The sequence below is a fragment of the Brassica oleracea genome, chromosome C3 (genome assembly GCF_000695525.1).
Source record: "Brassica oleracea var. oleracea cultivar TO1000 chromosome C3, BOL, whole genome shotgun sequence".
Classification (NCBI taxonomy): Eukaryota; Viridiplantae; Streptophyta; class Magnoliopsida; order Brassicales; family Brassicaceae; genus Brassica; species Brassica oleracea.
In genome coordinates, this window is record NC_027750.1 from 6,280,364 (window position 1) to 6,292,791 (window position 12,428).

General features: G+C 37.7%; 2 protein-coding genes and 1 non-coding gene across 14 annotated transcripts; 2 read left to right on the forward strand and 1 right to left on the reverse strand.

Annotated features, from left to right (window-relative positions):
• The first annotated feature begins 218 nt into the window (after window positions 1–218).
• On the forward strand, window positions 219–6,335 carry LOC106329158 (rab3 GTPase-activating protein catalytic subunit-like). Of its 2 annotated transcripts, XM_013767765.1 has the most exons (22): window positions 219–278; window positions 351–394; window positions 465–528; window positions 680–806; window positions 889–956; window positions 1,045–1,142; window positions 1,366–1,537; window positions 1,849–2,080; window positions 2,370–2,496; window positions 2,611–2,720; window positions 2,885–2,977; window positions 3,268–3,396; window positions 3,543–3,676; window positions 3,752–3,850; window positions 4,043–4,110; window positions 4,315–4,483; window positions 4,557–4,628; window positions 4,789–4,828; window positions 4,989–5,266; window positions 5,346–5,523; window positions 5,589–5,809; window positions 5,883–6,335. In XM_013767765.1, the coding sequence occupies exons 1-22, from the start codon at window positions 219–221 to the stop codon at window positions 6,198–6,200; spliced, it is 2,901 nt and encodes a 966-aa protein (XP_013623219.1). In that variant the 3' UTR covers window positions 6,201–6,335. The 2 variants fall into 2 exon arrangements, with proteins under 2 accessions (XP_013623219.1, XP_013623220.1); XM_013767766.1 differs by lacking the exons at window positions 219–278; window positions 351–394; window positions 465–528 and having other exon boundaries at window positions 761–806; window positions 911–956; window positions 5,883–6,332.
• Window positions 6,336–6,603: 268 nt separating this feature from the next.
• TRNAS-CGA lies at window positions 6,604–6,685 on the reverse strand. The gene has a single exon. It is a non-coding gene; the product is annotated as a tRNA-Ser (tRNA).
• Window positions 6,686–6,790: 105 nt separating this feature from the next.
• On the forward strand, window positions 6,791–9,997 carry LOC106329134 (transcription initiation factor TFIID subunit 15b-like). 11 transcript variants are annotated; one of them, XR_001267734.1, is made up of 8 exons: window positions 6,791–7,037; window positions 7,123–7,234; window positions 7,342–7,948; window positions 8,045–8,195; window positions 8,278–8,356; window positions 8,777–9,007; window positions 9,141–9,440; window positions 9,558–9,584. XR_001267734.1 is itself a non-coding variant. In XM_013767734.1 (8 exons), exons 1-6 carry the CDS (start codon window positions 6,899–6,901, stop codon window positions 9,196–9,198), a joined length of 1,146 nt encoding a protein of 381 aa, XP_013623188.1. In that variant the 5' UTR covers window positions 6,791–6,898; the 3' UTR covers window positions 9,199–9,208; window positions 9,558–9,584; window positions 9,638–9,997. The 11 variants fall into 11 exon arrangements, 7 of the variants coding, with proteins under 7 accessions (XP_013623188.1, XP_013623192.1, XP_013623189.1 ...); XR_001267735.1 differs by having other exon boundaries at window positions 9,141–9,208; window positions 9,342–9,578; XM_013767734.1 differs by lacking the exon at window positions 8,777–9,007 and adding an exon at window positions 9,638–9,997 and having other exon boundaries at window positions 9,141–9,208.
• Window positions 9,998–12,428: the final 2,431 nt, after the last annotated feature.

Sequence of the window (12,428 nt, forward strand, 5' to 3'; positions counted from 1 at the left end):
GAAATTATAATTTATTTATTTAACTTAAGAACAGAGTTCTGTATTTTGATGGGACAATGTTAGGCCCATTATTATCAGGAAAAGGAAACGTAGTAAATAGACTGCACTCCGTCTTTAATCAAACGAAACGGCACGCGTTGTTGTCACCATCTGTAGCTTTCCCGGAGCGGATCTCTGTGATCGGAGGATCTGCAAGAGTAACACGCTACTCAATTCATATGGCTTCGACGAGCAGACCGAATCCTCTCGAAGAAGATGATGACGAAACGGAAGAAGAGGTACGGCAGTTACTACCATTACCTCCTAAACTCTTTGTTTTGTATTCATTGGATCAGAATTTATCTTTTCAGGTGCAACATTTCGCTGACTTTACTCTTGCGTCTTCCTGGGAAAGGTATTCCACCTTCACAATTTGGATTATTTGAATTTTTGGATTCTATAGACTGCTTTGTTTGGTTTTTTAGGTTCATTTCAGATATTGAAGCAATCTGTCGTCAATGGTTAGCCGATGGTCCCAAAAACCTCGTGGTACGTTTTGCTTTTCCAAATTATTTCACCTCATTAAAACTCACATGGGTGCGTATGCGTGACTTTATAGCTAGTTTTACTATGTGCAATGATGGAACTAGACGTGTACTGTGTGAATTATACTTTCAGTTTGGTCATCGTTTGAGTGCAGGAAAAGGGTGCTGTTGCTATGGAGGATTCCAAGAATCTGTTTAAGGTTAGAAACGACTTGAGAAGTGTGACAAAGAGCTATTGCATGGAGTTCTACTTCCGAATTGAAGATAATGGCAACCAACAAGGTATATGATTTCAGGGTAATACGCTTTGTATTTGGAGAAAGTGTGTTTTTCTGTTTCGTGATTCGGTATTTGACTGATGCAGCGGGATTTGGTGATTGGAACAGTGGTTTACATGATCTCCAGCTTTGCTTTGGGGTGAAAGATTTTCTGGTACGCTTTAAATTTACAGTTTTTAGTTTAAATAGTTAGTGCACTTATACATATTCGATATTTGATTGATTATTATTGCATCTTCTAGTTGATTGCTCCACAAAGTGCCAGTGGGGTGCTTCTTGATGCACCAGAGTCTAGCAAGCTTCTGAGTGCCGTTGCTATTGCTTTGTCTAACTGTGCCAGGTTTGATTTCTTAGCCATTAACACCACTTTAGCTTTAGCATCATCAGGTGAAACACTTACAACATAGTGTTTCTTTAAGTTGATGCCAAATCACCTATCAAGTACTCCGAAGTCTTGGAAATCGAAATTGATAGAAATGTGTATCCCTGAGGACATTTGCTAAGAGATAACGGCTGCATATGTGGTTGAGTTTTTAATAATTTCATACGACTTTGGTGTGCAGCTTGTGGCCAGCCTTTGTGCCTGTGCATGACCCTTCACGGAAAGCATATATTGGGATCCAGAATATGGGCACTGTTTTTACTAGAAGATTTGAAGCAGATCTTATTGGTAGTCAAGTCCCTATGAAACTCATGCACCTAGAAGGACTATATGAGTTGTTTGTTTCTAAATTTGTAAGTCTTTGTGGCTCCTACTTAGTGATGATCATTAGTACGGTTATTGGATATTAAAGCGAACTTGAAACTTACCAAGCATTAGCTATCACTGATGAAAAGCTGGTTTCCAGTTTAGGTGTTCTTAATGTTCTTTTCCTCGTCATATACTATATTGCAGTATGTACTTTATATATAATGCTTCAAGCTTGGTAAAGGGGTAACATTTTTTTAACCTTAAATTGAGATCCGCTCCAATGTGGCTTATTCTATCCCGTGATTAAACTGTCTTGCTATAGATTTTATTAATCAACAACGGTTTAATTTTGAAGGTTTATTCTGGAGTGGACTTCTCGATCCATAATTTCAAAGTTCATTTTATGATGAGGCTAAAATACCAAACCTTCACATCTGACGAGGAGGATGAGGAAAGTGATATGGATGAATATATGGGTGACAAAGCTGACACTGAAGAACACAGTGGCTCTGAGTCTCGCAACAAGGTTAACTGGGACGATGATTGTCCTTGGAATGAGTGGTACTCTGCTGAAGATCTACTTAAAGGTACATCCGTATGAAATATGTTTTGTCTGTCAACTTACACTAAAGTCTTCACAATAATTGCCTTTAGGATTTGTATTTTACCTCTCGGTCTAAAGATTAGTTACGGATGTGTGTTTTCCGCGATTATTCATCACAGTTATTTATTAGCTGGTCTTTACACACCTCTGTATTCAAACATTATGATAACTGATGTGTGCTGACAGCCCTGTATCTTTCTTCAAGCATATTCTGGTATTTGCTGTTGGTATTCCAGGAATTCATTATCTAGATTTGTGGTTGATATGGACAGGATTCGAATTGGTGGCCACATGGGCTGACAGGACTGTAGAAAACACACTTGAGATGGCTGAACTTGAAAATGATTCACCCCATGAAGCTGAGAAGTGGATTTTACGCCCAATCCTCTCACCATATCTGTAAGTCTGCAAGAAATGCTTCTCATAGTTCTCCCGTCTAGGACAGAATAGTAGTTTGTATGTGTTGTGGTGTATTATTTTCTCTTACAGTTCTATAACACATATTTTTACCAGGGGTGAGCCTTCTCATGGGAAACGAATTGGTTTTGCTTCCCAACTACTTTGCTTGGTTGAAGCATTAGATGCGTCCTTCATAGCTCAGTTTATGGAGGATTTCGTGTCAGGTCTGTGCAATTTTGTGTGTTTTACCTCATTTTTCAAACACATGTAGAAATTTCCTTTAGGAAGGGATTGATTTATAGAATATAATTAATTTCCCCTATATTCTTTTATAGCATTAGCTTTTCCTGACATTTCCACTGCGTATTATTTTCTTAATCTCTCGCAGTGGAAAATCAAAGCTCTGAAAGTTTGAAGACCTCAGTGGTCATACCTCCTCCAACAGCTCTTGATCGGGTGATTAAAGATCTCTTTCATCAGGGTATTCTTCCACTATATTCTGTTATGGACATAGATGCATGTATACGACCTATGTTTATGGTAAAATGGATACAAGCGTGTTTTTGTGTTACAAATATTAATTATCATGGCTGAGTTAAGAGTGTTCTTCCTACCGTATATTATTATTCAGTTTGAAATGTTCAAAATTCTGTTTCTTCAGCTTTAAAATTTGCAACTTGGAGCATTTGAAAATTTACCCTTAGGTCCCAAACATTGGTTAGAATCTAGCTATGTGATATTGTTTCACCTTTTTCCAATCTAATTTCGCAGGATTTAAACTCCCAGATTTTACTAAAGGCGAACACAGGCTTTCTCGAGCTCTTAAGGCTGCACCACTTGAATCCCTGTTTACACAGTTCTGTTTGCACTCACTGTGGTTCGGCAACTGCAATATCCGTGGTATGTGGCGGTAGACCATGCCGCATTTGGTCAGCCATGCATCATTATAGTCAAAATGGATTAAATTGCCAGTGACAAAAGGAAACGAGTTTACTGACTAATAGACGTATTGTATTTTTCTTTTGGTTTCTCCATCGCATCTCTAGCCATTGCCTTTCTCTGGGTAGAGTTTGTCCGTGAAGTTCGTTGGTGTTGGGAAGAGTCACAGCCGCTGCCAAAAATGCCAATTGACGGTTCTATTGATTTGTCCACTTGTTTGATCAACCAGAAGTTGCACCTGGTAATCCACTATACATACCTTATCGGAAAAGTCAAGTTTCTTGAAGATACTAACAGATTCTTCTTTGATGACCAGCTTGCAATTTGCATTGAGAAAAAGTGTGAAATGAACGAAGAGTTTCTAGACTGTATAGGAAGTGAAGAAGACAGTTCAGAGGCTTCTGATCCTGTAGAGGTGATTGGCCAAGTATTTGTGTATCTTTTTGAGTTTGTTGTGTTCTGCCAAATATGTGTGTTACTTAAATAAAAAGCAACCGAAATACAAACTATAAAAGGTGTGGGAGTTCCAACAAGCCCATATAAGAACCCAACTCTTTTGAGAGCTCTGTGTTGTTGGCTTGAAACATTTCATTGAATAAATCTTCAGGAACACCACAAGGTCGACGAGACAAGAAATGCATCCTCAGAAGAAGATCTGCTGAGGAAACGTGACAGGTGAACTTAGCAAGTGAGAGTTCTTAGGTTCTGGTTGTTATTAAATAGATTAAACCTTGATTGCATATTATTAGAAATACTTATTATTTTTCTTGTTCTTTCATTTCCAGTTTAATGATAGTAACTCTTGATTAAATATTTAAGTTCATAGAGAGGAAATGTTGACCAGTGCTAAGTGTTTAAGTCCATTTTTCTTGTATACAGCTCAATTACAGAAGATTCATCTGATCGACTCAGATATGAGATGGATACTGAAAGCATAAATTCTGTGAACCAAGGCCCAACACATGCCATCAGGAGGGGTTCAGCTGGACCAGTGGGGACCATGATGCTCCTGAAGTCACATGAGCGACTCCATGCCCCATTTACCCAAGTTTGTATTTAACTTGACCTCGTCTATTTCCTATATTGTCGTTGACAATCTCATAATTCCTGGGTTATGACAGGATCCACCTCTTATGACGGAAGACATGCACGAAGAGAGACTCCAGGCTGTTGAGGCGTTTGGTGATTCCCTTGTAAGTTCAACTTCTCTCCCAATAGAAGTGAATATTGTTTGGTTATCCACTAATAACTTCTTATAAGCGGTAATATTTCTTGACAAATATGTTGATGGCTTTTTTTGGTTCATTTATTTGTCTAGCGATTACAGAACTCATTTTTCCCTTTGAATTTCAGAACGTTCCTGGCCAGTTGGAGAAAGACATCTTATTATCTGGTAAGATTCAAATTTCGATCTCTCTTGTCTAGAGATTGTTACGGCGAATAAATGTTCACTAAACTTCTCTGTTTCTATGTTTGAGTTTATTGAGAGGGAACAATGGGAGTAAATAATTTTCCTTCTTCTTATTTTTCTGATCTCACGAAGGTGATTGCAGATATGTCAGCATTCAAAGCAGCAAACCCAGATGCTGTGTTTGAAGACTTTATCAGATGGCACTCACCTGGAGATTGGGAGAGCTCTGAGCCTGAAACCGCCGAAGAATCAGCAGGCTCCATCACTGAAGACTCAGAGGATAAATGGCCTCCTCATGGCCGCCTTTCCCAACGGATGTCTGATCAAGGCAATCTGTGGAGGAAAAGTTGGAACGATGCACCCGCTTTGCCAGCCGATGACCAAAAGCCCCTCCTAGACCCTAACCGAGAGGGAGAAAAGGTGAGCGTCTTTTTGAGATTATTCCCTAACCTGTTATATGAGATTTTGTTTGACCTCATTGTGTTGACAAATGTCTCAGATTCTTCATTACCTGGAAACAGTGCGCCCCCATCAGCTTCTTGAGCAAATGGTCTGCACAGCCTTCAGAGGATCAGCCGACACTCTTAACCTGACAAACTTCGGGGACATGAAACAAATGACCTCTAAATTGGAGCAACTCTACCTCATCATCAGATCTACTTTGGGAGTTCTACAACGTAAGATTCTTTTAAATTTTTCTTGTGGCCCTATTGTCTCTATAATGACAGATATTCGGATGCAGGCAACAATGTTCCAGATAGAGAAGAGACGGTCAAAGATCTGAGACGTCTCTGCGTGGTCTTTGAACACGTCGAGAAACTGGTAACGGTCGCAGCGTCTCTTCACAGAAAGTTCCTTGAAGTACCACGCCTTGCTCAAGGTATATTCAGTGACTTCTACGGCACTTATGATCCAGTGATTATGGGAATAAACTCAAACGACGAAGAGAACAAAAACAGAACGGTGAGTCCTCGTTACACTAACAAGAATCTCTCTTATGGGAATGAACTAACGTGTCTGGTCATTTGAAACACAGGAGATGGAAGTAGGTAGTCAGGAAGTGAGTATGAGAGAGAGACAAGTGGTGTCGCATCTGTTCTCCCCGCCATCAGCGAACCAGTCGTGGAGAAAAGTGTTGAGCATGGGAAATCTTCTAAACGGACACGAACCAGTTCTCAGGGAGATCATTTTCTCCACCGGAGACGATGTTAACAACGGAATTCATTATGCGGCCGCTGCTGACGTGGCGGCCAGCGGTGACGGGAGAGGGGAAGAAATCGAGACACACCGAATGTACGTCTCTGGAACATCTAACGACCTCCGCGTTGCACTCTCTGTTACTTCCTGCGATTAATTATTATTTTTGTTTCATTTTTCGATATCATCAACACATTTTTATTTGATATAAATTAGCAAGTGAAGAAATCTCAAACGTGCAAATTAGCAAAATGCTAGACTGAAATGCTGATCCTGCATGTTCAAATTTTACCATTTATTTTACAGTTTTACACGTTTTCAAATTTTGCCATTTATTTTCCGGAAGAAAATTGGGTAAGGTCGATAGTTGTTTAAAACTATTATGGAAATAAGAAGACTCCATGATCTTTTTAACTGCAGTAAATCTATATGATAACACACATGAAAATCACATTGCACATGTACACTTGTTACACTACTAGAGTAGGTGATGTCCGTTAACGTTGTATTTTTTGGAAACACAAGAAAAAATGGTAAAAAAAATGTAAGAAAAAACAAATCGTCGACAGCAGGATTCGAACCTGCGCGGGCAAAGCCCAATTGATTTCGAGTCAATCTCCTTAACCACTCGGACATATCGACAATTTGTCTAGTAAGCAAAGTTGAAAACTCTTAAAACTTGATACATTCTCATAATCTAAGCGGCGATTGTTTCCTTATTTGTTTTCCATTGACATTTATGTTGGTTTCCTTCCTTTCTATTAGTGGCAAAAATGCGACAATATTTTTTTAAAGTCTAAAAAGGCACACAATTAGCTTAGAGTTTGGTCTGTTATCTATCGCAAACCCTCGGCCATGTCTGGTATGTACAATCAAGACGGCGGCGGTGGTGCGCCTATTTCGTCCTACGGTGGTGATGCTGGATATGGAGGACGCAGTGCCTCTGGCGGAGGTGGGTACGGCGGACGCGGTGGCGGTAGAGGAAACAACCGTGGTATGTGATTTTGATTGTTCCAGATCCGAACGATTTATCCCTTATGATTCTCTAGATTTATTTATTCCTATCTGTTGATATCAAGGAGGCGGTGGCGGTGGTGGATATCAAGGAGGTGATCGCGGTGGAAGAGGAGGCGCCGGCGGCGGAAGAGGTGGTGGTGGCAGAGATGGTGATTGGCCTTGCCCTAACCCAAGGTAGTTATTGCATAAATCTTCGTTATGTTTAGGATTATGAAATTGAATCTCTTGCCGGAAGTATGTTTTAAATTTTTTTACACTCGAAACTATTTGGATATATATAGTTGTGGGAACGTAAACTTTGCAAGGAGAGTTGAATGTAACAAGTGTGGTGCGCCTGCTCCTTCTGGCACTGGTGACCGAGGAGGTGGCCGAGGGGCCAGTGATCGTGGTGGTGGTGGTCGTGATAGTGGTAGTAGGAGCTGTGAGAGTAGTAGATATGATGGTGGCAGTAGGAGTAGAGGTGATGGTGTTGGTGGTGGCTCGTACGGTAGTAATAGTCAACATAGGGATAATGGTTCTTATAGTCAGCGTCCTCCACCTCTGGCTGCTATTCCATCGTATGATGGTTCTGGCAGTTACTCTCCTCCACCCATGGGGTATGGAATGGAAGCAGTTCCCCCGCCTTCAAGCTATGCTGGCGGTCCCCCTTCTTATGGTGGTCCTTCAGGGGGTTATGATGGTGGTCGGGGTGGTAGAGGTGGTGGATATGATGGTGGTAGTGCTTCTCGACGCCAGGAGCCTAGTTATGGAGATGCACCTGCTGAAAAAGTCAAGCATTGCGACGAGAATTGTGATGAAACTTGTGATAATGCAAGAATATACATCTCTAATTTACCTCCGGATGTGACCGTTGATGAACTCAAGGATCTCTTCGGTGGCATTGGTCAAGTAATAACACTGTTCTTTTACTTCTATTCTTGATTCTGTATTTGTTTATTGTTGTGCTGATTGGGAGTGCACTTACTGTTGGATCTATAATAATAGGTTGGAAGAATCAAGCAGAAACGGGGTTACAAAGACCAGTGGCCTTATAACATCAAGATCTACACTGATGAGAAGGGAAAGAATAAAGGTGATGCATGTCTGGCTTATGAAGATCCCAGCGCCGCACACTCAGCAGGCGGCTTTTTCAACAGTATGTACCATGTAATTGCAGTCTAGTTTATTGCATTCCTTAAAATTTCTATTTGAATGAACGGTGGTTGATTGTTTTGTAGATTATGAAATGAGGGGGAACAAGATTGGTGTAACGATGGCAGAGAAGTCTGCTCCCAAAGCTCCTACTTTTGACCAGAGGTAGCTTTCTTGATTCTTTATTAGTACTTCAGATTTTTTTCTCATTACTATTTAGCTGTCACACCAGTCACTCTACTACATCTTATAGTACACTCATTTGGATATGACAGAAAGATTAGGGAGTTTTGTATGCCATCAAGCTACGTCTAGGTCTAAATAGGAAATAAACCACGTTTATAAACATATCTTTTAGTTTTAGCTGTGTCTATGGCTGCTTTTGATTTGTGAAGATTATTTTGTTCAAAATATAAAGTATGTTAATATAGTAATTCCCCAAATAAGTTGCTTCTTTAGTTGGTGGTCTTCCATGCTTTATAAGACTCGACCTTCTTGTGTTTGAGTCACATCATCTTCAGCAGTAACCTGATCTTTATTAGTTGGTAATAATGTGGTCCTTGCAAAACCTTGTAAATGGTGCAGAGGCGGTGGTGGTAGAGGAGGAGGCGGCTATGGTGGTGGAGACAGAAGAAGAGATAACTATGGTTCAGGACCAGACAGAAACCACCATGGGGGAAACCGGTCTCGTCCATATTGAGAAAAAGAGATGAATAAATGAAACAGTTATTATGTGTTATAAGAGTTTGTGTGTGTAAGGGGTCGGGGATGTTATATGAATCAATCACATATTGGAGATACCAAACAAAACAAGAGGTAGGTTTTTGTTCACTTTGGCCTTGAACCTTATTTTCTTTGTCTTTCTATGTACCGTTTCTTTGGGGATCTATTATTTATGCACATGCGTAGTTCGACTTATTCACAGTGTGAATTTTGTTGTTTTTAATAGAAGGAAGTGGAAAATTAACTCCAAAATGCATTGCAAATTGGTGGGTAAGGGTTCATGATGATTTTCAGGTGAGTGCATTAATATTCTTTTCACTTTCTTGACAAGCACATAACTCCCGTTGTTGTTTCTCTTCCTGAATCTTCTTTTTGACTCTGTTCATCTTGTATTATGCACTCATCTAGGCAAACATACAATTCGTAGATTTATTACGTGAGAAACGGCAGGAGTAGAGCGACCAGCTACATTTGTGTCTAATCCGTATAGCCTGAAGGAGGCAGTTGTGAATTTAGTACTAACTAGGTCCGGGTATTATAGAGACCCTTTTGGCTATAGCTACTTGATGAGTATTACAAAAGGAGTGGCGTTTTTAGGTCAATACAAAATTAGAAATAATGCATCACGTAAGTTACATTTCAGAGGCTAAAGGGAAGGGTGTCTTTAAAGTGTTAGATGTGTCTTGATAGTTGATACGCTAGGAGCCAATTGGAAATATTGTTGAGAACCAATATTCTTTGGAAGAATAATGGATTTCGTGATGTTCTTGATCATTTCCACTGAGGATCCTGCTTCTGAACGGTGTATTTTCACCAGATCAATCGTCCATGTACCACATTTTGTTTTGGTTAAAGGCTCCATCCACCACTTGGCGCCGTTACATTCTCTCACGAGCCCAACATTGGAACAATACAGAGGCCTGGTCGACGCTTGTAAGAATCAGTACAGATTTATAACCTTTAAACCTACGACAGTGTAATTCAAACCAAGTGGGCGACTTTTAACATTTGTAAAAATCCAAATTTTCTATTGTTAAGAAGGCCATACATATTATTTTTCCAAATGATGAGCTCTTGAGATCACACTAGATTCACAAGTTAAAATCCAAATGTCTGTAAAGACCAAACCCGTAATTTTTCTTACTTTTTGCTTAACTCTCATACGATTTAAGTTTTGTCGATCATTTATTATTTCTTGTTATACCTAACATCAGAAAGTCATATCTTTTATATATTAAAAGAAAAAAACATCGTAATAAATGTGTTAACACTAAACTGGACACATGTCACGTGTAGAAGCATTGTAATAATTGTATTCACACTAAAATGGACACATGTCTACATAACTATGTTTACACTATGTATTTTACGTTTTTTTAATATAAAACCCATATTCATGGTTCTTCTTTACGTTATTTTTACTATTTACGAATAAAGCTGGACAAATTATTCATAAATTTTGACTCGATTCGTTATCCGTTTTGATTCGAACCGAAAAATCCGGATATCCGTTACTTTACGAAGCAAATCAAATACTGAAATGCAACATCCGTAAAAAAAAAAAAAGCAAATCACAAATATCAATATTTATAGGAACGAATATCCAATTTGATATGTTATATGCATATATATACACATATATTTAAATAATTATATATAAGTTATATATTATAGTTTATATAAATTTTACAATATTTTTGTTTTTAAATAATTTCATTTAAGAATTTTATTTTTCATGTATTATTTTGAGAAAAAAATGTCATTTAATATTAATTAACAGTATCTTTATATATTTATCAACCATCTTTATATATTTTTACATACACATACATGTACACATTGACGTGAACACATTAGAACTAAGTATTTACCACAACTGAAATATCTAATTTTTTTAGAAGTTAAAATATTATTTTTCTTAATGCTTCTTCCACTATCGACCAAATTGTAGTAAAATAATTTGTCATAATAAATTTCTTTTCTTTTTTAACCATTATCCGTTTAGAAACTATAATATGAAACCATTGGTTCGACATCACGACTATCTAAGATTCATAACATGAAAACAAATAAATAATAGTAATTTTTGATTATCACAGGAAAAAAAAACAAAAACATCAAACATTTTAACCGTACAAACCAAATAAATATTGATTTAAAATGATAGTTATATTTTAGGAGATTAAAAACTAAAAAACAACCTAAAACCGAACCGATATCCAGATTAAATAGATTAATGTCTCTTTATTAAACAATAACGAAACTAATAATCACATTCTGCGCAAGTCACGGATTATTACCTGGTTGTATAATGAACCTGATGCATTCGACGTCCTCTTCAACAACAAAAAAAAATGATAGTAAAATATTACGTATACACAAACCGTAAATCTTACCCGTTCCTTACCATCTCAGGATAAAAGCAAGAAGAACCCATAGAACTCAGGATGGATAGCGCCAATATAGATATACAAACATTTTATAGTACCGGTGAGACATGGCGCTATCCCTCCTGAGCTTTACAGCTACTTCTCAACTACATCACCTGAAATTTGCATGAATATGCATCTTCCTCTCTTTGGTCTCCATGTGTTTATATATATAGTAGATATGTAATGTCAAGTACTTGTATGTTTATATTAGAGAGGAGCTTGGTCGTGGATCACGTTGATGTATATTTATAGTCTCAAGTGTCACCAATAATGAAGCCCTTTCTCCAAAAAAAAAAAGTGTCACCAATAATGTACCAATCTTTCTAATATTCATCACATTTTTAAGCATTCCCATACCCACCACAAATATTTTTAAAATATTTATGTACCAAAAAATAGGAAGATGAGAGAATATATCATTCATGGTGGAGAGCTTTAACCAGTGATTAACATATATATTATAGTATAAGATTTGTTGGTATTCTTTTTCATTAAAATTGCATATAATAAACGATATGATTTATAGATTCGTGTTGGACCATATCACTTCGTCGGATTATATGTATAAAGTACTATTTAGCAAGAAATACGTCTAGGTATATAGTGTAGCGACTGGCTCCATAATATAGTATTTTATACGATAGTGATTTGGTAGCTAAGCTTTTATGTTCTCTACGGCGCAAACTCAGCACGGCCACAAATCGTCGGTTGGACCAGACACTGAGTGTGTGGAAGAACGTAAATGCGATGATGCATTAAATATTGGTTGTAGATGGATTTATATTTGTCTTTCATTTCAAAATATTACTTATGAGTGGATCTATCAGTCATTCATTTCAAAATATTACTTACTTCCTCTGCTTCATTCATTTTAGTTGTCGTTTTAGGTTTATGCACACGGATTAAAAAACATTTAATTTTGTATATTTTCAATAGAAAACCATCATTATCTATACATCTAACCATATTTCAACCAATAAAAAAAATTAATAGGGGATTAAGATTAATAAATTTTACTTTGAAACTTTAAAACGACACTTATTTTGTGACGAAATTTTTTTCTCTAGAACGACAAATAATTT